Source organism: Crassostrea angulata, chromosome 9 (assembly GCF_025612915.1).
Source record: "Crassostrea angulata isolate pt1a10 chromosome 9, ASM2561291v2, whole genome shotgun sequence".
Taxonomy (NCBI): domain Eukaryota; kingdom Metazoa; phylum Mollusca; class Bivalvia; order Ostreida; family Ostreidae; genus Magallana; species Magallana angulata.
The window spans coordinates 3284489-3312272 of NC_069119.1; the positions used below are offsets into that span (position 1 = coordinate 3284489).

Sequence of the window (27784 nt, forward strand, 5' to 3'; positions counted from 1 at the left end):
TCAATTAAAATTTGAGAGTCAGTCGTAAATTTATTTATAAACAAGGTACAGGGTCCATAATTCGTTGTCATGTAGGCAAGGCTCGTGCCCTGTTTTTGTTTACATTGGTTCAATATACATGTACCTGGTAAATGTTCTTTATCAAGCTGATTTCTTTCCTTTCTAATTCGTTTTTAGCATAAAAAAATAATACCTAGCGTTTATCACATCCATTTAGGGTCAAATAGTAAAATTTACACTTCTACAAAACGTTAACAAAGCTTTGTTTACATGACAATAAATTGTAAGCTCTGTATCTCGTTTTTTACACGACAACTGACACAGATTTTGGTTGACTATTAAAAACGCCTATTTGAAGCATGATTGTCAGATTTAAAATAGTTGCACAGCTGTAGTTTCACGGGAAATTTGGGTTGACGGACCGTGATGGTACGTTTCCAAACAACAGTTACTGTATATTCATTGCGCATAAAAAGTTGCGCCCGGATTTAGACTCATAAAACTAATTAAGAAATATAATCTGTAAAAAATGTTCATCCCAAAAACATTTGGAGTAATTTTGCTTATACATGTTATGAAATTCCTTTAGGTGTCACTAATTATCATTAAACACCCTCACCAACCCGGTATCTTGATATTTTACCTGTAAAACTAAGAAAAAAATTCATTAAATTTCGTACATCAAACCATCGTTTTCCTGTAGAGACAGGCAGATGGTATAACATTCCTTTGAATGAGAGGTTATGTCTTTTGTGTACTAAAGGTCTCATTGGTGATGAATTTCATTATATTTTAGAATGTTCGGCGCTAGAAGAAATAAGGAAAAAATACATTAACACAAAATATTGGAAAAGACCAATTTTTTTTAAAAGTTTTCTGAACTCATGACTAATTGCAATTGTAAATCGCTAAGAAAATTATGTGTATTTATTTCAAAAATTTTTGATGCTGTCTGCTCCTCTTAGTTGTTTTCCTATTATGATCCTTTATACTAAAAATCTAACATAAGTAGTGATTCTATAGTCTGTTCTTTTTTATTTATATTTTTTTCCTGTATGAAAATGTACCTGTTTGTCTGTACCTCTGACGATTTGTATTTGTATGTATTATATATATGTTCCTCTTGTACCAAATTATTTGGTCTGAGCGAATAAACTGAACTTGAACTTGAACTTGGTAAAGTGAAACTGTATGGGTCTTTTTACAGGTGAAAATAGCGACTCCTGATCCCGACGTCAATTTGCATGCAAAAAAGTTTCTTTTCTTAAGAAGTTTAATGAGTTTAAAACATTTGGTGCGGAATATATATACAGTTGTTTGTTTGGACGGTACTATAGCTTTACGGTACGTCAATCCAAATGTCCCATGGAGCAACAACTCTGCAGCTAGATAAGAGGCTATCAAAATAATTATATACATAGAAACTTCCTCAATCTCCATTTATTATCCTCTAAAGTAGATTTTTATACTTAATTTCTTTGATGGTCACGTGATTAAATCGTGGAAAGTCCGAGTGGTTTCTCAGTATCCATACTTTTCTTAGTATCCATACTAAGAGGTGCACTTATCGGTCAATTTCCTACTCGGAGAGGTCAATATCATACAGGCGATTTGTGAATTTTAAAAAATCAGCGTCCTTAATATTAAGTATATTCATTGTAAAGAAACAAAACATGGTAGACTTATTTACTGGCTATGAGGACGATAGTAAGTTTATTATACCATGGATTACATCAGAGGTTTTGCGAGATTGTAAACTCATGTAATTCAGAAATATAAAAATTTTGTCAAAATATTCAGAATTCATTGATAAAGGGGAGGTTACTGTATATTTTTGCACTCTATTTCATGCACCGTAAGAAATCTATAAAACTCATAACAAGTGTTTCCATTTAGCTGGAACTAGAAGTGAAGTTACATACTCAGTTTGTCGTGTAACATTGAAATGCTCGTAAATATTTTGTAAAGTAAAGTGTGAATATTGGTTAAACATTGAGATATAATGAATTTTTAGTGTGGTTTTACTACTATGGAGAGTTTGACTTACATGCAGACCGAGGAAACTGACACTTTGAGACTGACTTTATAAGATTACTTTGGTGACGTAAGAAATTATCATGGAATTATTGGTATGAATAAAAGTAATAACCTCCCTACAATTAAATGGGCATTTAAGTCTTATAGTTCAATACTATGAAAATTATATTACAGGAATTAGCGCATTTGTCACATCGGAGACGATTTTTACAAACACACACCTCTACTTGTTTGGTTCAGTTTCAATGATACCTCAATAATTTTTCTAAAACAAGAGGCCCATGGGGCCACATCGCTCACCTGAGCAACAATGGGCTTCAAAAATTATTGTGCCATATGGTCCCTCGGTAGAATAACAAAAAATACATATTGTAAAGTATTCGAATTTTACACTTATTTTTGCATATACGTAATCTTTGACATTGTACCTTCATGAAATACTATTTTTTACCAGAATAAGAAAATCCTACGCAAGATATAAAACTAAACATTTGGTAGGGGTACACTGTTAAGTTGTTAACTTCCAATTCCCTATATTTTCGTTCTGCCCCCCCCCCCCCCCCCCCCCCCACACACACACACTTTGTAAAGCGATCAAAATAAATAAGAGCATATAGGTACATTTTTTTCATCAACTACTTAATTACTGGTTATTGTATTTTAAAAAATATAATAGTTATTGTTTTTGTATTTTAAAAATCCTACATGTAAAAATTAAAACATTCAAAAATTTAATTTGTCTTCTCCATCATAATTTCCCTTCATACCCGAACTGTTGCACATTCATCATAGTCAGATCGACCTTTCTTCGTATAATGTCATGGCTGCTTTAAACAAAGAACCTCGTTTTAGAAGTATGGAATACAAGTCTTGGTAAAATGGGTATGCAAACCCGGGCCGTGGCAAAATAAAAGCCGGGGCAGATCGGCAATCGTCAATTCCAAATACGCATTATTTTGCAGCAATATCTACAGCGAATACAAATATACTGGTCCATCAAATATCCTGAAATTTTAATAAGATTGGCAGATTAATAACTGCCAATCTTTTGTTTTGCCCAGGCCAATTTTGCAATTTATATATTCCTTCCCATAAGGATAATTTATGCTAAACTACGTTAAATTGGACTCAGTAGTTCTTGAGAAGATATTTAAAAATGCACCCCCTTTTACTACAGTTTCAAGGTTTTCTGCGCTTTGAATACAGATCGGACTTTTATTTCTGCAATTTATATTCGCTTGTCACATAAAGGCTGAACTCTGATCGAAACGACATTTCTGATTTATTAAAAATATTTTATCAACATAAACATGTTATATTTATCATAGCCGAGTGGATAAAGTGTCGGGGTTGTGATCCGTACATCCCGAGTTCGAACCCTCAAAGCTGTAAAAATGCAATGCGCATCACACGAAGGAACTGAGTCAAATCTTAATTAGGAGTGTTTACGTCTGAGTTTTATAGGTTACACGATCAGAATTACACACATTCATACTAAGGCTCAAACACCAATACGGTTGTATTTTCGGATTCACAAATTTACAGATCTGGATTTTTTAAAACATGATTACCCTCCATATTTTACCACTAGTTTTTACTCAAAATGACCCTCTCTCTCTCTCTCTCTCTCTCTCTCTCTCTCTCTCTCAAAATTTGTCCCAATATGATTATATTTATACAGTGTATGATTCGGTCAGCATTACAAGTCATACAGGTACATAGAATATCGGAGTTACCAATATACATTTTAATTCTTATTGTTCGCTTGAAAAACATCTAAGTGTGTTATATTGCCATCGGCCGTTGACCTCGGGCAATAGAAAACACTTAGCTGTTCCCTGTACCTCGGGGAAAATATTCCTAGTCTAGTCTATTGAATTCTCAGGAATTCAATATTTGTATAATAGAGTCTTTTCGTGAAGTGCTTTTCAACGTGAATATTTTAATCATCCTGGTAAAACTCAGAATATCATACATGTATGTACGTCAATTTTATTTACACATAAAAGGGGTTACAATATGTGTACGTCAATTTTATTTACACATAAAAGGGGTTACAATATGTATAAAACTCATAGCCTCCACAGGTCTCTATCTCCTTTTCCAGGCGGAGAAGTTAATACCAGGGAGTGATTGACAGCTCTGCCAGGAATTGCTAGAAATAAAAAAAAAACAAAAAACTAAGAATTATCACCGTATATATGTATTCACTTTCACGTTTGTCATAAGCCAAGTTCTCAATTATTTTTTAAGATAACTAATGCCACAACAGGTCAGCTAAGCTGAAATAGGTTCATGAGAATTGTAGCTGTTTGTCTAATTTAATTATAAAACAGGGCATGGATACTTATACTGAAATTTATTCACTCATTGATATTTTCATATGAACACAACGCTAGACGTGTCTCAGGTTAATCTACGAAATTTAAGATTTAATAACACATCATCACAAAATAGCTGACCTCTAATCGAAACGTCATTTCTTTTTATTTGAAGGATTTTATCGACCACCAAATGTAAATTACTTCTTAGCCGAGTGGATAAAGTGTCGGACTTGTGATCCGCACATCACGAGTTCGAATCCCGTAGTGTTTTTTATTGTTACTTATCAAATTGAATTTTTCAGATAATCATTTTTTATCCCCAAACTACAAATTTTTTGCTTATTTGACATATGTACAGTTTATTTATCATCATATCTTTCATAATTAAATAATTTACTGTTAATTTTGAGTGACTTTTTCCAGGTGTGTTATTCCACATTTTTTTAACAATTTACAGCTAATAAAAAATATTTACTGTGCTAAACCTTTATGATGAATATACTCTATTCTATCTTTATCCACTTACTTTAAAATTTTTGAAATAGATACAAATAATAGACGCTTCCTACCTACTCTTAGATTTGTGGTAATGAATATAGTCACTTGACAATATCAACTCAATGTTAAAAATGTAAAAAAAAAAAAATAGGTTAAAAATCTGGACATTGATTAATACTTGTAATAGGAAGTATTCGGGATTTTCATAACCTGGAGTTATTGTTCGTAACACGAGTTATCTCTCCATTAGAGCAGGTATACGCTATTTTACCAGTATAAACAAATGGTTATAATAAACGTTTTTTGTCTTGTTTAATCGGTTATTGGTGTGAATTGTCAATGTAAAAAGACAATTGTGCAATTAAAGGATGATGTAATGATGCAAAACAGTTCGGAGACTTGAATAGCGCATTTAATTGTAGCACCGTTTTTGAAAGTGCGGGGGTTATCCAAAAAATCTTGACAAACCATGAAAATTCTGATCCTTGTTTGTTGGGGGAGGGGGGATAGCGAACTGTACTGCGTACCTTTAATCATAACTTCGATTTCACTAATCATTTCATTCTTTTCACAGATTCATTTCAATTTTTTTACATGGATGGTGCTCCCCAAAAAGTTGTTGGGGGACTTAATGTTTATTCACTTTTTAATACGTTAACTTATGAAAACTATCTGCTGCAAGAAGAAGTGGGGGGTGGGGGCTCCCTGCCCCCCGCCCCCGCCCCATCCTTTATGCTACGCGCCGACAAGCAACCAGTAATTAATGCTATTGCTTGCGATGAAGTGCGTACATGTGGTTTCAGCTGATACTTGTGCATTATATTTTTCAGTGAAGTGGACATGCAAAACAATCTTAAAGACACGTCTGTCCATCTCTATAAAGAGAATTTTTTTATTCTATCAGTAGGTCGAAGTACAAAGATAGACATTATACCTACATATCTGTACCGATCATTGGCGGTCGTTACTATATACTTCCACTTGATCGATTTCATTTAGATTAATCATTGACTAATTTCGATTTCATCATGTGAATTTACGAGATAATGGATTAAAACATTCGCAACGTAGCTTTTGCGTAATTTTTCGCATATAACTTGCGATCATGTTTTCATTTAAAGTTGCGTTACGATTTTGATCGACAACATTCACGTTTATATTCATATTAATAGTTCATTCCAAAACATGGTTTTCATGTGTATAGCTAATTGATATTAATTTTGCTCTTGGGCATTTCTTTTTAAAATCAGCTTTAATATTTTCTCGCACTTTACCATAATTTGTTTGCTACAGATGGCACGTATATATAAAAAGTACAACTCAATACTATATAAAGGGCACTGTGGTAAATGATAAAAGTAATACAGTACTAAATGTAAAACAAACAAACTACAAAAGGTGTGTTTAAGCAGTCTCATCAAAGGCTTGAAGGAAACAAGTACGTCTCTCATTTCGATGAAATCTATATAATAATATAGCACTGAGCTACAATTTCAACACTGTCATTCCTTTTAACCCTGTAATATGTATTCAGGCACGTAGCATCGTTTTTGAAAGTGGGGGGGCCAGACCCATCCAAAAAATCTTGACAAGCAAAAAAAAAAAAAAAAAAAAAGGGAATTTAAAGTTACCAAAAATCTTCAAAATCCTAATCCGTGGGGGGGGGGGGGGGGGGGGGGGGGGGTGTTAGACTTAACTATACTTCCAAAAAAATTCTTCCCTACCAAAATGTTTTCCCCTACAAATCTTGAAATTCCTAATCCGTGGGGGAGGGGGGGGGGGGGGGTAGAGGTTACTTCAATTTGACTCCTCATTTCCTTATTTTCATATCAATTTTTTACTTACTTCCAAAAAAGTGGGGGGGGCCAACTCATTATAATTCATTTTTTTATATGTAAATTTTAAAAAAAATTGTTGCTGCAAGAAAAAGTGTGTGGGGGGGGGGGGGGGGGGCAGGCCCCCCCTGCCCCCCCCCCCCCCCCCCGATGCTACGTGCCTGGTATTTAATACAATGAATTTGTTTTGTTGAGAAATTCAAATGGTTGTCATTGATTAAACATCGTACATGTACATGGCAGATACAGCTGCCTGAATTGATGACCGTCGGTGCCTGGTTAGATACCAATACATACTGCGTCTATATATGTTTCATGAATGCATGGCATTTTGAACGAATATATCTCAACAGGCTTGCGCAAACTTTGTATATTGAAAAAATGTGTGCGCGAGAGGGGGAGCAGACCGACCTAAAATCATGCCGAAAAACATTTAAAAAATAAAAATCAATCAGTTCACAAATTTCCAAAATCCAAGCCCGTTAAGTTTGGGTCTCGTATATGCATATCTGAATTTAATCATAATTATATGTATGCGTAATTTCCCTATATATTAGCGCTATCCTCAGAGAAAAAAATAAGGTCAGTTTATAAGGAATTTTTATTTCTATATTTGATTTCTAGAAAAATACTCGATTTTTAATTCCAGCCCTTTCTAATATTCATAACATCTTTCATTTCTGCGTATCAGGTGAAGTTGTTTTACAGAGATATCACTATTACCTCCATCCATCCGTTAGCTCTATTAGCTGTTAGCTCTAAAATCGACAAAAGAAGTAATTGTTCGATAACTAAAAATAAAATTGTCTTTCATTCGCAACGTTTTCCGATTGATCAAAAATATGTACATCACATTATAAATGTTATTGACTGTACATGTAATCAAACGTATTCTTATGAAATGCTCATTTTAATTTTTTTTTATTTTAATAAACTTTTGGTGTTTTCTGTTTTCAAACATTATCAAACTATTTTTTTTCTCGGAAGAAAAGTCGTACATGTGTTTGTAAACTCCCGCACTGCTTTCTCATCTTTGATTACCCAGAAGAAAAGTATACCTGCTGTAAAGGGCTGATAACTCTTTCAGTAACGATAACTCTAGTTTATGGGAAGACTGAATTGAAATGAACAAACACACTCCAAAGATATCTTTAACTCTTTCAATGACACTTGACATTCATCCTTTTACTCTGGAAATTATGGATATTGATACAGACATTATATGCATCCACCTTATTTTGGATTTTTGGATAAATGGATACATACATTACCCACTAATTCACTTATTTTTAATCCCAGCTCTGTGTACATTAATATATACATTATATTACCTATATTGTAAGACATTGTATCACTAAATGTGGGTGTGAGACATAGATATATACAGTATATTACCTATATTGTAAGACATTGTATCACTAAATGTGGGTGTGAGACATGGAGATATATATTACTTCTTACTTTGGGTTGGGGACATTGATATATACATTACATATTACCTATATTGTAAGAAATTGTATCACTGTATATTGTCACTACTTACTTTGGGTTGGGGACGTGGAATACGTCGGGTTGGATGGGGTCCACGCCGAGGTTGTCACACAGTATCTTGGCGAACCGTACCTTCCTGATCTCTGCCAGTTGTTCTGTAATTCAAAGCCGAATAGCATGTACATTCAGTTTGATTGGTTTATAAGTCTTATTAGCATACGTATAGCATACAAATGTACACCGTCTCATAAAATCCCCATTTTATTAAACCTTTCTGTCTAAACACCCTTTCGCTTACATTCCAGGTCTTTTGCTTAAAGTGCGTTCAGAGTCCCGCACAGTTCAATAAAGCATTGAATGCTTATTTCTGGATGTCGTCGATCCTACAACACACCAAGCGGTGCGGACAAATTGAAAACCGTGTTAGTGCGGTATGCTCATTTGTGCACCTCTTGGTGTGTCATATAACCGATGGCATCCAAAACTTATATTTATATTCATACCGATGTCTCTTTGTACGAAATATATGTGTGTCGTCGATATTATATATAGGCTCTTAATGAGGGATACGAAACATACATTGAACGGCCATATTAACATATTAACATGCTATTTAGTTCGCTTACGCAACGAAAAATGTATAGCTATAAACTTTGTCAAAAAAAAATCTGTTCTATTATCTTTTTAATGATAGAAACAGAAATGTCACTGAATGTCTGTCTTATATATCACACAACGCAAGGCAACTCGGCTGTTTGATCATATCTCGTCCTAAAGTCTGTCCCAAGATATTTTTGCCGCATATTTTCTTAAATTATTCAATATTTATAAATACCTCTTGGTTCAGACGATGTTCATTCAATAGTATGGAAAAATCCCAAGATTTCCCCTTTGAAACGCCCCCTCTAGCTTGTCGGGTATCAGTTCACGGCTAAAAATAAAAAGTCTACGAGGTTTTTCCATTGCCAAGGAGATGAAGACGCCCGGATGATAACGTTGAAAAATTGCGCGAGGGGTCCCGAGTATTTCCGAATGGAGAAAAGATGTCAACATTCCCCATTATAAATCTCCGTAGGAAATCTGTTTTCGTTCCTGTGAATTTTTACGAGGGAAATATGATAATGTGTGAATGAAGTTATCTTGGGAATTTTCCCTTTCATCGATTTTAATTGCACTTCAGTCACAGGTATGTGTATTTTTATTAAAAATCGTTCAAATATGCAGCATAAATATCTTGGGACAGACTATAAGTAAAACCTCAGACATTCTGTCGATTCGAACAAAATCGCCGTTTACTAGATGGCTTTATTTTTGTATTTTGTTTTTTTTTTTACCTCTTCTGAATCCTTCCCTGCCCCTGTTTTCGTACCAGTATCTGTCTCCCTCTTTCACGTCTCTAAACTGGTTCCCTATGATACAGGAGAACAAGGGACCGACCGCAGCGCCGTCTAGCGGTGTTTCTGCCACTCCACCAGCAAATACGTCAATGTCATCAACGTCACTGGAAATAAAAATACAATTTTGACTTCCAGTACTGACAATTGCATGTAATTAATTCAAAATGGAAGAAAGTCAGCTTGCATTTTGACTTTTGAATTACTTTACCATTTCTTAAAATTAAATATATGTAAAATATAATCAGAAAAAATTAATGGTTTTTTATGATCTTACATATTTTTTTTTTTCAAAACAGACAAAAAGACATAGACGGAAATAAAGATTGCTTTTAGTAAAATAATATGTTTTACGGTGCGACCGTTGGGGCGAGCACAGCATGTGATCAAACAATGAATTATAATAGATCAATAAAAATAAAATCAACAACGTAAAATTTGAATGCCAAAAAAATAAAACATAACGTTACCTATTTTTCAGTAAATTTTCATTGTTCATAGTTTATAAGATTTGTTAAAATTTATTTATTTATAAGTAGAACAGTATTTTAATCTCAGATACAATGTTGTTGAATAATAAAGATTTTAATATGTAAATATTCATTGCTCTGTATCTCCTCTTTTAAAGTGATTGTAACGTCAGTTCATCCCCCTTTTTTGCAGTAGACATTTTTTCTTAAACCTACATATAAAACTTGACTCATCATAGAGCTCCCCCCTCCCCTATGTTAAAAAATAATATTTCATTTTTTTCAATTTACACATAGAAAATCGACTTATCATGGATTTGCCCCCTCCACTTTTAAAAAAAAAATTGTTTAATTATTTTTTTTTTTAATTTACGCTTAAAATTATTTGCTTATCATATACCAAGGACATGGTCCCCCCCCCCCTGCATGTAATAAATGGAAGTGAAAATAAAGAAACCATTGAACTGCTTAAGAGCTGAAGGATTAGAATTTTCATTTTTTTTCTTTTTCCTTGCAAAGATTTTTTTTTGAATGAGGCTGCCATCCACCCATCCACGTGTACGTTCCAGGAATTTACCGTAATTATAGTGAACAAAATAAATGTGAGCATTTATCCAAATGAGTGTAATTTACAACTGTTTCCTGTATCTGAAGAAATGTCCTTAATCTTCAGCTGTTCTTTAGCTTCGCCTTTGCAAGATTTTGAGAGGATTTTGGTCATTTCAGCAGATTAACAATAACTTCAATTAGAGTAATTTCCCCTTATCAGTGCTTATTGTGACGTCAAAGCTAACGTTGGTTAAGTGTCGCCAGACTCTTTAAAACTCCCTTGAGAAATAAAAGTACGTGAAGTATACTGTTTTATTAGTCCCCTACCGGTTTTCACCGGAGGGGATTATAGCTTTCCTCTGCGTCCGTCAGTCCGTCCGCCCATCCGTCCGTCCGTCTGTCTGTCCCACTTCAGTTTTCCACACTTTTTTTCTTTATGCGTTTGAGGAATAATATGAAATTTGCTGAACAGCTTCAAAATGTCAAACTACAGATCAAGTTTACACTTTTGTAGCGTCTGGTTGACATATTTTCGAGAAAATTAATTTTTTATATTCCAATTTTTTAATGTTCGGGTTCGGTATTCTGCATAACAGTGCATTGTTTTTACAATTTCCACAAACCGGTAGGGGACGTGTATTGCTTATGCAATACTCTCAGAATGCTTGTTTGGAGTCATAATACAATCTGGACAATGTACATTAATACATGTAGATCCTGTATAAATAAAATCCATTTTTCCCCCTTGGAACTCAGATAGCCCTGATTGCTGAAAATATTTACAAGAGCAGACTTTAATCACCGCTCCTGCACATATATAGGGACTCAACGTTATGCAGGCAGGGATGACCGCACACCTACGCAACTCAACAGGTACCAACGTTAATGCAAGCAGAGATAACGCAAGCAGGGATGACCTAACGCAGGGAGTGCCGCACACTTGCACTAGAAAGGCCAGAACACCAGCAGGGATGACCATACACTAGTGCTCCGCCGCAACCACCACCAATACAAGCAGGTATGACCGCACACTTGTATTAATGCGATACAGGGCAGAAATGACCGCACATTCCATATCGTTGGTTAGAAAAACACAAAGACTAGAAAGAGCAGGGATGTCAACACCCTCAATCTCTCCGTACCTGTTCAAGTTAAACCCCAAACAGTCACTCGTTGCAATGCAATAGACACTGTCCCTATATATGTGCCAGCCTAAAATAATTCATAGTATCTAAAAATTGGAAATCAAAAATAAACAAACTAATCCAGCCTAACCCAAAACTACTTATGCAGAACAACTTATATACATTGAATATTTATTATTGTATAAAAATAATCATCACATTAATTGGTTAACAGTGGATGCATTAATTAAAATAATCAAGAATCAATAAATCAAGGGCAATAACCCAAAACAGTAATACAAAAAGATTCTAATGAAAAAATAGCTGCCTGCTTCAATTTTAAAGTCATATCACATGTTGAGTATTGCAGTTCTCAAAAAGATCCTTTACAATTGTTTATATATGGGATATTTAGCTACATCAAACTCTGAACCTTCTTGTGAGGCCGAAGAATTGTCCTGGAGCATAAGTCTTAACAATTAAAAAGAATCATCTTGCTGATTAGTTTCTGAGAAGAAGATTTTTAAAGATTTACTATCTATTCCTATGTAAAACTTTAACACCCCCCCCCCCATGTGGCCTCACCCTACCCCCAGGGGTCATGATTTTCACAACTTTGAATCTACACTACCTGAGGATACTTCCCACAAGTTTCAGCTTTCCTGGCTGATTAGTTTCTGAGAAGAAGATTTTTAAAGATTTACTCTATATATTCCTATGTAAAATTTTAACACCCCTCCCCCCCAATGTGGCCTCACCCTACCCCCAGGGATCATGATTTTCACAACTTTGAATCTACACTACCCGAGGATGCTTCCACACAAGTTTCAGCTTTCCTGGCTGATTAGTTTCTGAGAAGAAGATTTTTAAAGATTTACTCTATATATTCATATGTAAAACTTTGACCCCCCATTGTGGCCCCAACCTAACCCCAGGGGTTATGATTTTCACAACTTTGAATCTACACTACCTGAGGATGCTTCCACACAAGTTTCAGCTTTCCTGGCTAATTAGTTTCTGAGAAGAAGATTTTTAAAGATTTACTCTATATATTCCTATGTAAAACTTTGACCCCCCATTGTGGCCCCACCCTACCCACGGGGGTCATGATTTTCACAACTTTGAATCTACACTACCTGAGGATGCTTCCACACAAGTTTCAGCTTTCCTGGCTGTTTAGTTTCTGAGAAGAAGGTTTTTAAAGATTTACACTATATATTCCTATGTAAAACTTCGACCCCCCATTGTGGCCCAAACCTAACCCCAGGGGTTATGATTTTCACAACTTTGAATCTACACTACCTGAGGATGCTTCCACACAAGTTTCAGCTTTCCTGGCTGATTAGTTTTTGAGAAGAAGATTTTTAAAGATTTATTCTATATATTCCTATGTAAAACTTCGACCCCCCCATTGTGGCCCCACCCTACCCCCGGGGGTCATGATTTTCACAACTTTGAATTTACACTACCTGAGGATGCTTCCACACAAGTTTCAGCTTTCCTGGCTGATTAGTTTCTGAGAAGAAGATTTTTAAAGATTTACTCTATATATTCCTATGTAAAACTTCGACCCCCCATTGTGGCCCCAACCTAACCCCAGGGGTTATGATTTTCACAACTTTGAATCTACACTACCTGAGAATGCTTCCACACAAGTTTCAGCTTTCCTGGCTGTTTAGTTTCTGAGAAGAAGATTTTTAAAGATTTACTCTATATATTCCTATGTAAAACTTCGACCCCCCATTGTGGCCCCACCCTACCCACGGGGGTCATGAATTTCACAACTTTGAATCTACACTACCTGAGGATGCTTCCACACAAGTTTCAGCTTTCCTGGCTTTCTGGTTCTTGAGAAGAAGATTTTTGAAAATGTCTCGAAATTTTTCATTAATTTCTAATTATCTCCCCTTGAAAACGGGTGTGGCCCTTAATTTTCACAACTTTGAATCCCCTTTGCCTAAGGATGATTTGTGCCAAGTTTGGTTGAAATTGGCCAAGTAGTTCTTGAGAAGATGTTGAAAATGTGAAAAGTTTACGGACAGACGGACGGACAGACGGACGGACAGACGGACAGACGGACAGACGGACGACAGACAAAATGTGATCAGAATAGCTCACTTGAGCTTTCAGCTCAGGTGAGCTAAAAACATGATGTTCTTAAAATTACATATCTTATATATGCTTCTCTAAAGCTGTACTTTGATTCTCGCGAGAATGTGAGGTTGGAAATCATTGGTACTATGAATTGTGGGTCAAAATTTACTGACGCCGAAAAAATCTACCGGATCAATGTGTAAACCTTTGTGACGTCACTCGATTTTTTTTGATTGAGAGTGTACTGACGTGAACTTTAGAGGTAGCACTGACTGTATGTCTATACATCGTTATTGCGTGGACCCTGAGGTCCACGCAGAAAATATATAAGCGAGGTTAAACCGGATGCTATGGGGAAAATTCAGCCTGCGCATGAGCTAGCCTGGTTCCTGTGCGTAATGGGTAGCTCAGGGAACCAGGCAAGCACAGGTTTATCTAAATCGTGATCGGGATTCCATGCCATATGCTTATATAAGTTCAAAGGCGCTGTAATTGTAAAGTTGTCGGTAAACATTTCAGAAACAAAGTATTTCTTTTAAAGAAATGATACGCATGTGATAAACTGTCAGTATTATGAAATGAGGTAATGTTATGCCGAAACTACAGCATGCATCTGATCAAATAGCATTATTTATAATGTTTTGTTGTTTTCCGAATACACATGTAGCTTAACTTTACTTTTATAGAAGGCGAGGCTAGAGTACTTCCCGATGAAAATTATTTAAGCATTTAAGTATGATTGAATAAATATGTGACTGTATAATAGATGATTAAATAATTATGTCACTGTATAAAAATTTAAATCTCAAGAAAGATGCATCAAAATATGAAATTGATTTGTAAACACATTTATTGTATAGCTGTCACTGCATAACGTAGTTACATGTAACAAAGTAGTGCGAATCGTAATGTGTGCGCAAAATTTAGAATTCGCCGTATGCCTGATACTAAACATGCAATCTTCATTAATATAGATCGTAATTAATTTATAAGTATGAACCCTTTAAATTCTGAGATTAAAAGTAAACTATACATATATATACGTACATGTAACACTGGCGTCGGAAGCAAATTGAAAGTGGGGGGGGGGGGGGGGGGGCTAGACTAATCCTCAGAAATATTGAGAAAAAAGTAATTCCCAAAATCATGGAAATCCTAATCCGTGGGGGGGGGGGGGGGGGGGGGTTGGGTTATACCTATACTTCCAAAAGATAAAAAACTTACTTACCAATTTTTTTTCTTCCAAAATCATGAAATACCTAATCCGGGGGGGGGGGGGGGGGGGGGGCTAGTATGCTTCTGAATCCAACTTCTCAATCTTTCAAGGTAAATTACCAACATAAATCTTTCCTGCGAGAAAAAGTGGGGGGGGGGGGGGGGGGGGCTGAACCCTCCATCATGCTATGTTTCTAATGGTTAGGTATAACTTTGCAAATAAATTGCCCCCCCCCCGGTTTCGACGCCTATGTGTAATACAACGTACAAATTTAGTGGTTAAAAGCAGGGGGCTAGAGTCGGTGGATTCTTTGCTAATTTTAAGGCTTTCACGTTTTCGTTGGAAACACATGCAAATGGTCCACGTATTGCAGTCCTTTTTTAAAGGACAGCAACTTGTTGTTTTTATATTGTCTTGCTGATTCTCGTGAGAGTGTGAAGTGATAAAGATTGCCATGATTACGGGGAACTACTGGGACGATTAAAACAATGCATTACTGGTCCGATTTACTGACGCCAAAAAAATCCGTTGAATGAATGTGAAACTAGTCCGAATTTTCTATTCACACATGCCTTGCCGGTAGAGCTCGCTTCGCTCCGGCGCTGCGCGCCGGCGAGCTGCGCTCGCTGTTAGAGATAGAACAAAATAAATGATGTTTAGCTGAGTCATCTTAATACCGAGCGCAGCGAGAGGCGGGCCAAGCCCGCCTCGCGAAGCGAGGATTAATGGTTACACGTATATATAAGAAAATCGGTGAAAAATGAAAGTTGAATCAGGGTAACTAAGGCCAAAAAAAATTTCTTCCAGCCCTGGGCGCCGCCATCTTGGCAGCCATTTTGTTTTTAAAAAGTTAGTTTGATCATTGATTGACTGGTACTTATCGATGTTTATTGCCCCTAAACTCGATTTAATAAGTTCCAGTGTTTCAAGAGAAGGTAATTTGAATTAAAAGAAATTAAAATGGAAACCAGATAAGTTTCAAAAGTGCTTCAAATCAAGAAACACGACTTGTTCTATGTATGTATGTCTTATCAAATTATCAGATGGAAAATAAAAACATTAACGTCAAGGAACTGATCTTTAAGATTCTGAATAAAGTATTCAATTTTATTACATTGGCATTCATATGAATTAAATTGATGAACAATGAAATAAGAAATAAAAAAAAATTCGGAATCACGTTAGTATATTCGGCTATTTCCGAAGACGTTTTACGTCTGAAATATGACGTCATAATGTAACTGAGCATGCGACGTTTAGTTTAACTTTGACGAATGATTTGAGTAGGCAACCATGCTGGTGGATCCTACTGTGTGCGTTTTAAATAGATTTTATTATATAAAAATCAAACTGCACTGTGTTAAATCTGCGCTCGGCCCAACGGTCACACCGTTTACATATTATTCTTTGAAAAAAAAACAACAAATCATTAACCAGTTGCTAGAATATTGCAAAGGAGTAACTAAAACATATATATACCTGTAGAGGTCGGCAAACACCGCTTTGTTTTCGTCACTCATGTCGGGTAGATCGGAGAAAGACGTTGCCACCGGAAGTCCGCACCACTGACGCCATGCGTTATACGGCGGAAGTCCGTGATCTCGTCCTCGTTGTAAATTAAGAGCCCCGAGGTCAAACCCGACCCCGTCCGGCCCCTCAAACAGATGGTCCCGGAGAGCATCCTCTAAATGACTGAAAAATAACAAAACACGCGAGGTCCATTAAATTTAACCCATATTCACAAATATTGTTCGTTATCACTTAATACAGACTAACATTCGTAGGGGATAATTTCTTTAGAATTGCGAATGAATACATGTAAATTTACATGTTTATTCTATATTTTAGACTCTATTTATGCACAATTCGTCTGATTTTGATCTGCATATATTGCGTTAAAATACAGATTCATGCAAAAAGTAAAAAAAAAAAATGTCTACATTTACAAAAAGAAATTTCCTATGAACATATGCATGTTTGTATATTTTCATTTCGCACCTGTCTACTTTCATTGAGTTTGAGGTAACAACAAATCGCGCCAGGTCCGCCACATTCCTTCCGCTCCTTGTGATCAGCATGTGCGGATCCAGGAGTGTCGATTCGGTCGGGGTGGACTCAAGACGCGTCATAAAGTCCCGGAGCACGTAGGCGATAGAGCCCGGAACCTGCAATAATTGACGGATTAATCAAGGTCAATAATTTTCTAGCAAAACAATGTATCAAGTTTTTCAATTTTTTTTTGTAATTCAAACGTATATTCAATTTATTTTTTCAAACTTGCTCTGTAGTTGTAGTTTATATTATAGCAAGGAACAGCAGTTCTCTAAACAATAAAGCATCTTCAGAAACACTAAAAAAGATTCTGCAATCTGGTATGAATTGATGATAATTTTTTAAAACTTAAAAGTTAATGTTCTCAGTTGTGTTTAATTTGGATTCATTTTTCTTATTTCAAACGCAAGCTATTTAATCAGTAAAAGGAGAGACAAATAGCAGAATGAATATTTCACAGGTATTTAAAAGGGATAACGATAATATTCAATATTCCCCAACCTGGGAGTGACCAAATCTAAAGGCGGCTGCGTTGAACACGTTTTTGGCTCCCGGGTTCCTGCTGCTATTGTAACTGCTGCTATGTCCGGTCAACTGAAGCTTCAGGTTGTACTTCACAAGGTCTTCCTCGCGGAGGATGCTGGGAAGGAACTCCCGGTAGTTGATCTGTTGGAGAAGGGCTCCAATGATTTTCCTCGTCTCTTGGAACAAGGTCGCTGCGTCCCAGTCCGGCCGGACTTTCCGGAGTTCCTCCACGATCCGGTTGTGTTCCCGGACAAACACCAGGTGGTTACCGCCCAGGGACGGGATCACATTGACGCGGTGGTCTCCTGCAATATTGTAGTGTGTAAAATAAACATTTCGTTCTAAAAAAAATTTGTCCTGTACAAAATGAAAGGAAAAATGATCGAGTCCAAATACTCCACGGTCAGACATTACTAGACAATGCTGCACATACATGTAATGAATGTCAGGGTACGCATAAACACTTTGATTACTGACACTGGGTTTACCTTTTAACGAAATTTTATTCATTGAAAAAAGTGAAAAATTATCTCTCGCAAACAAAGCCATTTTTGGTTTTGGAAAAAGCGCTGATGTAACACGATAAGCCAAATAGGATTTTATGTAGGAAATCTGTCTCTTGTAACGGCAATGCATAAACAAACTGTGAGACAAGAATTTGATAATACATGTACATGCATTTATTTTATAGATCAATCGAGTCCAATTATTGTTTTTCGTAGGGTGGAGGGGGTTGAGAAAATGATTCCTTTATAAATGGCAGATAAACAATATGAAACACTTACCGGCAAGCTGGCAGAAGTCCTCAGAATCAGACAGTCTGCAGCCCCCGCCGCTAGGGAGCAGGTCACCGTCAGAGGTCAGCATACTCCCTAAACACAGAACACACCGAATATCAAAAGAGATATATCAAAAATACTATTGTGCTTATATTATACAGAATTGTAATACCTGTACGCCATTGTAAAGACAGAAAAATCCGATCAAAAGTGTCGCATGCTCATTTATCTATTACTACTGATATTGTTTAAAAATGTAATGGGCATTACCGGTGAACTTATTTTTTGTAAACCGTCCACCAAACACACTAGATTAAAAAAATGTCTGCGAAACTTTTACACTGGATATATTGAAAACAAGCATTTTGAGAGCACTGCATTATGCACAACCAACCCCAATAAAGTAACTAAATATGAGCTGTTTAAAATTAATTTGGTCATCATCTTTGTGTTCATTTTAATAAATAGACGTGTCATTGATCAGATCATTAATACGAGAGATTTTTTTTTTAAAGAACACGCTGTGTTAGATGGAGTGGCACAGTAGATCTACCCGATCAAAGCCCATCTTCTCTTTTCTCACCTTCAAGTATCGGCGTGACACTAACTCTAGCATGAATAGAAATTAATTTTTTAATAAAAATTGATAACCTCTAAACCTGTGGATAAAATTTAAGGAAAGTCGAACTCGCTGTGATCGATTGAATGACACTGTAGGACCTGTCTATAATACACTCCCTTCTTCTCTTTTCTCTTATTCATGTAATGGAACACTGATCTAACCCGATCGTAAAAAATAATACCTGACAGTTTTGATTTTACGGCTTGAAATTAAGATTTAATGTGTAGGGTATTATTTATATGCCACACAAGAAGTTTGAAATAAATTTGCCAAACCATAACGAACTAAAGTATCATATGGAAAAAAAGAATGGACATAATTTGTTTTTTAGTTTGTTATTATTTTGAGAATCGTCAGTGCTGTGACCACTATTACAACTTCCGGCGCCTTGAAGTCTCACCTGTGTTTGTGTCCACGAGTTCCAACCATTTCATGTTCGTATCTCCATACACCACCCCGCCATCGATAAACGACGTTATCTGATTGATCTGTTCTCGAGGCCCTAAAAGAAAATCAACATCATCGCTTAAGATGACTGAACATTTAAGTCAACACATTAACCATCAGATTTTATACATGGTTTAATTGTTAGAAGCAGTAATATATCATTTGGTTTAGAAAGAGTCCCAGTGTCTAAATCTTAAAATCTGAGTTTTATTTTTTAATATATATTTATTATATATTTAAGCAGAGCTCTTCTATTGAAGGAGATCAATACATTCCTGATATAGCCACGTCAACCAAACCGTCTTAAATCTAAATTGATAATCTCTGTGCATTGGATTAGTAACTTTATGTATGTTTAACAGACTTGGGTTTATTTTTTTTTAAGTTACATTAATTGAAATAAAGCAATTATATATTAAAATAATCAGTATCAATAGTCCTCAGTATTTTAAAATAACCTTGACGTAGGTTAGAAATTTAAACGAAAAAGAGGCTTCAAAGTTTAGGAAACTCGACACCCCGGGACTTCCACTCTTTTATGACAATACGTCACGACATGGCGATTTTAACGCATTGTGAAACAGGTTATATCACCACAATGTTGTTTATATCTCTGTGGCGCAACGGGCGTAGCTTCGGCCTGCTAACCCACAGGTCCCGAGTTCGAATATCGCATGGACATTTATTTTCATGAAGAGCGGTAAAATTTAAAAAATGATCCCCCCCCAAAAAAAAAATAATTTTTAAAAAAAATTGTTTTGTCAATTTCAACTCTAACATGTGCTAAAAAGCCGTGTCACTAAGTAATTAAGAATAATGGCTTAGCAAGCAGAACTTTTCCCAGGTGTGTGGAGAATCCTTAAAAGACAACTGACATACCTGCTTCACACCCGTCGGCTGCGGGAGCGGGGGCGGATCTAACGAACTCCATGCAGGTGTCGTTAAAATGGGGGTCATCGGACGGGATGGGTATCGGGAGGCAGTCAACTCTAATTAAACAGAAATCAAATATAATATAAAATCTTGACAGGTGATAGGAAATATTTCGTGCATTTTGCAAGGAAAAAAGAACGCCAACAAAGATTACATCGAATGAAGAGTTTACAGGCCTTTCATGATGAATATAATTTAGAATATGGACAGGTAAAAAAGGCACCTCTCTTTGGAAAGTGAAAGTAACATCTGTACCTGTTTTGCACTTCGGTTCCACAACACGTAATTGGCGCTCCATCACCTGAAAAAGGTCATTAAAATGTTGAAAACGGACAGATCAAGACTAATGTCAAATTTGAGTTAGGAAAAGCAAGGTTCTCTGTAAGAGCAAACTTTGGAACAAGATTTTGACAATGAAATATTTCTTAGTCCTATCTTTATATTTATTTTTTTATTACATATTTTTTACTCTGAAAATGATGTCATACATTCCATAAATCTGCTGTCTTTATAGACATGCCGGCATTGCACCAACGAACATGCGTTTGAAATCTCTGATTAATACAAAAGAGCCACACCCAAAATGGCAACTCAAGTAACCAATACGTCACCTTGTGTCACGGGGGTAGCGACAATGTCATGGTCAATGAACTGTCCCCAGGCCATCACCATCAGGGTACGGGCGTGGTCCGTCTCCGTACAGTCTCCTGGGGCACGGAAAAGGTTGTTACTGATGAGTCGTGGGCTGGGAAGGGGACTGTCATCTATTGCGGTGGTTCGCGGGGAGTTAACTCCTGTTTGTACGATACGATTGTTCATATTATCTATTTAAATTTCATACAGATTAGATAGTTTTTTCACTCAGTATCATGAATTCGGGAAACAGATGCAACAGTTATAATAAATTATGGCAAAAACCAGTCTTTTTCATTTCTATGTGGTGTTATGTTAAAAGGTATAAATGTAATAGATATATGATCATGAAATTCTAAAATGTATAAATCTTAATGGAATCTTTAATGGAATCTTTCAAGCCGAAAAGAACAACTAATTTTTAGATCAACTTCGTTTAAGGAATTTGATTTTATATAGCTGATTAAAAAAAAAATTGGTTTACATACATCTCTTTTTCCTGTACATGTTTTTCTTGTATTCATAAAAGAAATTGACTTATATTTTAAAACATATTATTGAAAATAGAGTGTAAATTTTTTTTAGATAATTATTTTGATTAACATTCCCATATCAGAAAAACACAACACACTTGTATTAAATTACAGTTCGTATATATACATGAACAGTATTCATTTGATTTATTCATTAAAATTTTAGTTAAAACGTACGTAGATAATATAACTCCCTGAAAAGCATTTGTTGAAATTTTACGAAAAAGAAAAATTGGTGGTATTCGTTAAAGTGATTTTATCACAAAGGGAAATACATAAAATGACTAAATTAGACAGAAAAAGATATCAACGAGACAACAGATGGTGATTCATGATAAAAATTAAAATATTGCTTTAAACGAAGATATATATAAGTAATAATTGCGCATGCTCATGCAATTGCAAGAAATACATTTTTTCCCTATAAACAGCCCTTTGGTTATTGCTTTCTTAATGACATTTGCATTGGTCCTTGGTGTTATTTTTATTTTGCAGTGTATAATGCTCTGTAAAGAAAATATTTGAAAACAGTCGTATATGTATGTAAATCTGAGAGAACTGGTTAATTATTTCTGCACAGCAGTGACAATCCTAACATTAGTACATTGATCTTATAGTCTTGCTTATTCCGTGAAATATCCATGTCTATAATACCCAAATTGTGTATTTGAAATTCTTCGTTAGATAAAATATTTATTCCACTTGAAAATAGTTTGCCAAAATGATATATGACTTCTTTCTTTCCAAATGTGTTTCAATAGTGATTACAAAGTAATATTTATAAAGACATTTATTCCCAACTACGATTGAAAAAAATAATTTTAATAGTATATGTAGCTGTATTTCAAAAGTGGCTGTAAAGTGATTCTTATGATGAATGGATCCCCAACCACTATCAAAATAATAAGTTCAAAAGTGGTTGTATTTGAAAAGTGGTTGCAAAAGGATTTTTCTAATGAAATTCATCGATCCCCAATCAATATTGAAATAATTTATTTCAATAGTGGTTTTATTTCAAAAGTGGTTACAAAAGGTTTCCTCTAATGAAATGCATTCCCGTTAGTTTTATTTCAATGGTTTTATTTCAATAGTGTTTACAAAAGGTTTCCTCTAATGAAATGCATTCCAGTTAGTTGTATTTCAATAGTGGTTGCAACAGGGCATAATTATATATGTTCACAAGAATAGAATTCCTGGGTCCCCCGCCGGTCAAGCTGTCTAGTATCGAGTCCATCGACCAAGGCTGATTTTGGAACTTGACCAAGGTATTAGTGGTATAAACATTTAGTATAAATTTAATGAAAATCCGTCAAAATTTGTAGGCATGAGAGCGCTTACAAGGTCAATTTTTGGATAAAACGGAGTCATTATTGCGGTCAAAGTCCCATAACTCCAACAAAAAGTATCGACCAATGCTGATTTTCGAACTTGACCAAGGTAATAGTGGTATAAACATTTGGTATAAATCTAATGAAAATCCGTCAAAATTTGTAGGCATGAGAGCGCTTACAAGGTCAATTTTTGGATAAAACAGAGTCATTATTGCGGTCAAAGTCTCATAACTCCAACAAAAAGTATCGACCAATGCTGATTTTCGAACTTGACCAAGGTAATAGTAGTATATACATTTGGTATAAATTTAATGAAAATCCGTCAAAATTTGTAGGCATGAGAGCGCTTACAAGGTCAATTTTTGGATAAAACAGAGTCATTATTGCGGTCGAAGTCCCATAACTCCAACAAAAAGTATCGACCAATGCTGATTTTCGAACTTGACCAAGGTAATAGAGGTATAAACATTTGGTATAAATCTAATGAAAATCCATCAAAATTTGTAGGCATGAGAGCGCTTACAAGGTCAATTTTTGGATAAAACCGAGTCATTATTGCGGTCAAAGTCTCATAACTCCAACAAAAAGTATCGACCAATGCTGATTTTCGAACTTGACCAAGGTAATAGTGGTATATACATTTGGTATAAATTTAATGAAAATCCGTCAAAATTTGTAGGCATGAGAGCGCTTACAAAAAAGTGTGACGGACGGACACACGGACGCACGGACGCACGGACACACGGACGCACGGACGCACGGACGGACGCCCGGCATTTCTATGTCCCCGCACCGCGTTGCGGCGGGGGACAATTAAAAATCTACATGCATATCTAGATCAACACATTTGAATCATTCCAAATCTTTAAACAATCTGTAGTATAGCAGCCTTACCATCGTCATATTGTGCGGGTTGATAACGAGGCTGTGGTGTGACGGCAGCGCCCCAGTGCGGATTGTTCAGGTTGTTACAACTTCCGTCCACCGAGCGGTAGGCGCTGTCTCGGGCCTGGGAGCAGCTGATCGGAACCGGACAAAACTCGGACCGGAACTCCTCCTGGACTTCCGGGCTAGAAGACACTTCTGCAAGAGTCAGGCCTTCTCTACAGAGAAAATGAAATCAAATTAAACTAAATCAGATCCAAATTCTAATTATTAAACAACTATTTAAAAACAAGTTCTCAAATAAATAGGACTGATAAAATATTATATCACCGAAACAACATTTTTTGTCAACTACATGTATTTTGTAACGAATATTACAATGACTGATATTAACTGTAAAATTGTATTGTCTTCTCTCTCTCTCTCTCTCTCTCTCTCTCTCTCTCTCTTTCTACCTCTCTCTCTCTTTTGAGAGAGAGAGAGAGAAAGAGAGAGGGAGAGAGAGACGGACGGATGGATGGACAAAGACAGACAGAAACAGAGAGAAGGAGAGAGTGAGAGAGTACTCACTGTTCTGTCAGTATTTTGGTAACTTCCACAGACACCAGTCCGGCTTCGGCGAGGTGGTCCGCCTCCCTCCGTGATTGGGTCACCACGCTGTGTCGGTCCTTGGACGCCTTTCCCTTCCTGTCAATTCCTTTAAAACGTAAAGACAGGCACAGTAAATAGAAAACGTCGACATTTTAGACAGGATTTGTAAAGTTTCAATGATTTTGGGATTTAAGTTAGTTAAACTGTTATTCCATTAAAAAAAAAAACACTCATTCTTTGCTAATTTGACAGCACTTTAGAGGAAGAAAGGGATAAATAATTCATAAGAACATTTATATTGAGAGAGAACAATAGTTACCCTTGTCTTTGAATTGTTTGAGCTCCTTTTTGTGATCGTTTAGGGTTTTCTCCCCTGCTTTAATGGCGTCCTTCGCGGACCTTCTTATATCCCCGTCGGAGCGCCTCCCTTCGGCCGTGCTCAGGTAGACGACCAGCAATGTCACAGCGACACAGGTAAGGGGTAACAGTTCTGTTAACAAATACAGGTAGCAGGTGATGGTTCTGCATGTCAACATAAACAAGTAACAGTTCTGTCAACATTTATAAATGTAACAGGTAATACCTCTATCAAATGTACGGGGTGACACAAATAAAAATGTCGAGGTTTTTAGATCATAATATCATTAGACACCAGAACCCGGAACTATTCATAGATCCCAGGAGTGATGTACATGTACATCCGGTTATTAGAGAGGTAAACTGTTCCGGTCCGTTACTTATCCTAAGTTTGAAGATGAAAACATCGTTTACATGCACGTGGCATCGTTTTTGAAAATGGGGGGCCAGACTTATCCAAAAATTCTTGACAAGCAAAAAAAAAAAAAAAAAAACCCAGAAAACTTTAAATTTCCCCAAAATTTTCAAAATCCTAATACGTGGGGGGGGGGGGGGGGTCGCTGGCGTGGTAACTTCAATTTCACTCCTCATTTCCTTATTTTCATATCAATTTTTTACATACTCCCAAAAAAGTAGGGGGTGGCGCAACTCCATGATAGTTCAATTTCTTGTTTGTAAATTTTAAAAAAAATTTTGCTGCGAGAAAAAGTGGGGGGGGGGGGGCGGGGGGCGGGGGCAGGCCCCCCTGTCCCCCCCCCCCTTCCAATGCTACGTGCCTGGTTTAGGGCGGGACTGTTATTTTGAGCTTAGTTTAAGGAATAGACATAGCTGAAATAATCACAGTCTATACACGTATACCGTGCCAAAAGTTCGCAACCTATTTTTTAAAAAGTCACGAGCTTCTGGATTTGATGTTATTCTATCCCTAGACTAAAGTGTTTCTTTTTCATTTAAGTTCCAATGATTTTAGTCAGACGCCGTTTACGTCAGATATTTTAAACAGAGCGGAGTTAAAGGTCACGACCCCTGCCTGCGTGGGACTAACCGCCCCGGGGCCCGGTCAGAGGGAGACTTCGCGCAATATTGTTCCAAGGAAAATCGAGCTGGCTCCAACTTTCTCAACCAAAGTGAAAACACCGATCGAATAAGCGTACACGTAAACAAATATGGCTTTCAATCGCCCCACGGACAAACACATTTTGATCCACTTCTTTGATATATATATGTAATTATATCTATATATCTTTGCTAATGTCAAACCATATACAAGTAGAGCATGACTGCGCATGCTTCAATGACCTTACGCTCGGTAATTGATTTTAATTTGATGGTCTCTGGTTTTGTTTGAAAGCGACTTATTTGATTTTCGCTTTTCTTTAAATCTGTACTTTTAAATGGATACCCGAATAGTAAGAATTAAACTGTTATAATTATACATTCAGTTGAAATTGTTCAATTTTGTTATTTTTGTCGATTGTTTAGATTTAAACGCAAGGTCAGACTTTTATAAATAAAACAAACTGTTTTTCAAATGCATGAAATGGTAACTCTTTTAATTCCTTCGTACAGAAAACGAGACAAGTGAGATACAGGGGAGTTGTTTAAATTCGTTTCAAATATTAATTATAAAAAAGAACAAGTGGTTATTATTTACTTATATAAATGACTGCACTACTCACACAATCATAATCATTCGGTCACTTATTTTTTTAATTGACAATGATATTATATGTCGGCCTATAATTTTCACCTACAGCTAATGCTCAAATAACATTTTTTCTTTAAATGTTACTGTAGCACAGTCAAACATCTTTTTCAAGTACCTTTGAATTATACAGACATTACAATTCAAAAATGATAAACGTCAAGATTATTATTCAAAATTAAATTATCCTTTGTCTTGTATATATAAATTAGGACGGTCAAACGTCTGTCAGTCTCTCTCAGCACATTATAAGTTTTTCGATCGATCTATTTTTTGACTCTCTGTACAGAAAATATTTCATACCGCTCACAGTTTTAAATTTGATGTCAATAAAACGAAAGTAATTGCTAATAGTTTTAAAACGAGTTAGTTTGCAGTTTTGTGTATAGAGGAATAGGATTATCACCTGTTCACTCCAAAAGGCATCGCCGGAAACCCACGGCCAGTCTCGCATACGCTTACTGAATGTCCAAAATGATAACAGATGTATAAAAGGATACATGTATAAACATAAATACCATTTCGTGCTCATGAATTTAAAATATTGATGATTGATATTTACATTAATAAACTAAACTTATTAATGTTCATTTTCTTTATTTCGATTTAAAATCCCCAGGAAAGAAAAAAGCTCGGATATAAACATGATTTGTTAATTTACTTTAAACAGCCTTTTAAACAGCTGTCAAAAGATTTCGATGTAGAGAGAGGAAGAGACAGGGAAGGGATAGGGAAGATGCATGCATATTACCGTAAATTAACATTTAACGTTCATTTCGTAAATTACTCGACACAAACTCCTGAAAAAGTGTGTCGGAAAGCTTCTTAAAAATTCATTTTCTAGGAGCAAAAACTAAAATGTATGTTGTGATGTCGAAGGGGGAGGGCAAATGATTCTACGTTTATTCATCCCCCCCCCCCCCCCAACCCTACTCAATCTTTCAAAGTTAGAATAAAAATTAATTAGTAGATCATTATACTTACTCATTTCGACTGTTGAGTTTCGTCAGCCGACTTTCACTTGCTGTGTTCAGTACATAAGTTCTGATGTCGTCCTCCATTCCCGGGGTTTTAAAGTCTCGGGTGGCGACGTCATCAACAGCTGATAAGTGAGCAATGTCGATTTCACGGAGATTTCGTGGATGACTGGGTTTGTTGTTCCAGTTTGTTTTGATTAACTTGTTGACAGTTTATCTAAGCATTTCTTTGGAATTACAGTTATTATATATACATCATGACACGCTTACTTCTTTCGAAATAAGAAATAGAAATACTCGGCGACTATAGGCTGGCGAATAATGTTATCATAGACAAAAAGTTTGACAAGCTTTGATAGAAGACATTTTTAGTAGAATTTGA

At 36.0% G+C, this 27784-nt stretch overlaps 1 protein-coding gene across 2 annotated transcripts; it reads right to left on the reverse strand.

Annotated features, from left to right (window-relative positions):
• Positions 1–4013: 4013 nt before the first annotated feature.
• LOC128162515 (eosinophil peroxidase-like) lies at positions 4014–27543 on the reverse strand. Of its 2 annotated transcripts, XM_052825745.1 has the most exons (15): positions 27410–27543; positions 24683–24853; positions 24343–24469; positions 23782–23990; positions 21002–21184; positions 20646–20691; positions 20337–20446; positions 19411–19512; positions 18395–18481; positions 17586–17914; positions 17031–17197; positions 16512–16724; positions 9520–9686; positions 8238–8340; positions 4014–4192 (listed from the first exon to the last, which is right to left on the reverse strand). In XM_052825745.1, the coding sequence occupies exons 1-15, from the start codon at positions 27411–27413 to the stop codon at positions 4129–4131; spliced, it is 2082 nt and encodes a 693-aa protein (XP_052681705.1). In that variant the 5' UTR covers positions 27414–27543; the 3' UTR covers positions 4014–4128. The 2 variants fall into 2 exon arrangements, with proteins under 2 accessions (XP_052681705.1, XP_052681704.1); XM_052825744.1 differs by lacking the exon at positions 27410–27543 and having other exon boundaries at positions 24683–24914.
• Positions 27544–27784: the final 241 nt, after the last annotated feature.

Bases quoted from the DNA above. Each gene is read 5' to 3' on its own strand.
- LOC128162515 (XM_052825744.1), bottom strand. From the start codon at position 24,899: ATGTTGACATGCAGAACCATCACCTGCTACCTGTATTTGTTAACAGAA. The intron at 24,470-24,682 runs GTAACTATTGTT...TACGTTTTAAAG, and splicing joins CAAACAATTCAAAGACAAGG to GAATTGACAGGAAGGGAAAG. The intron at 8,341-9,519 runs GTAAAAAAAAAA...TTTGAATTACAG, and splicing joins CAGGGAAGGATTCAGAAGAG to AACAACTGGCAGAGATCAGG.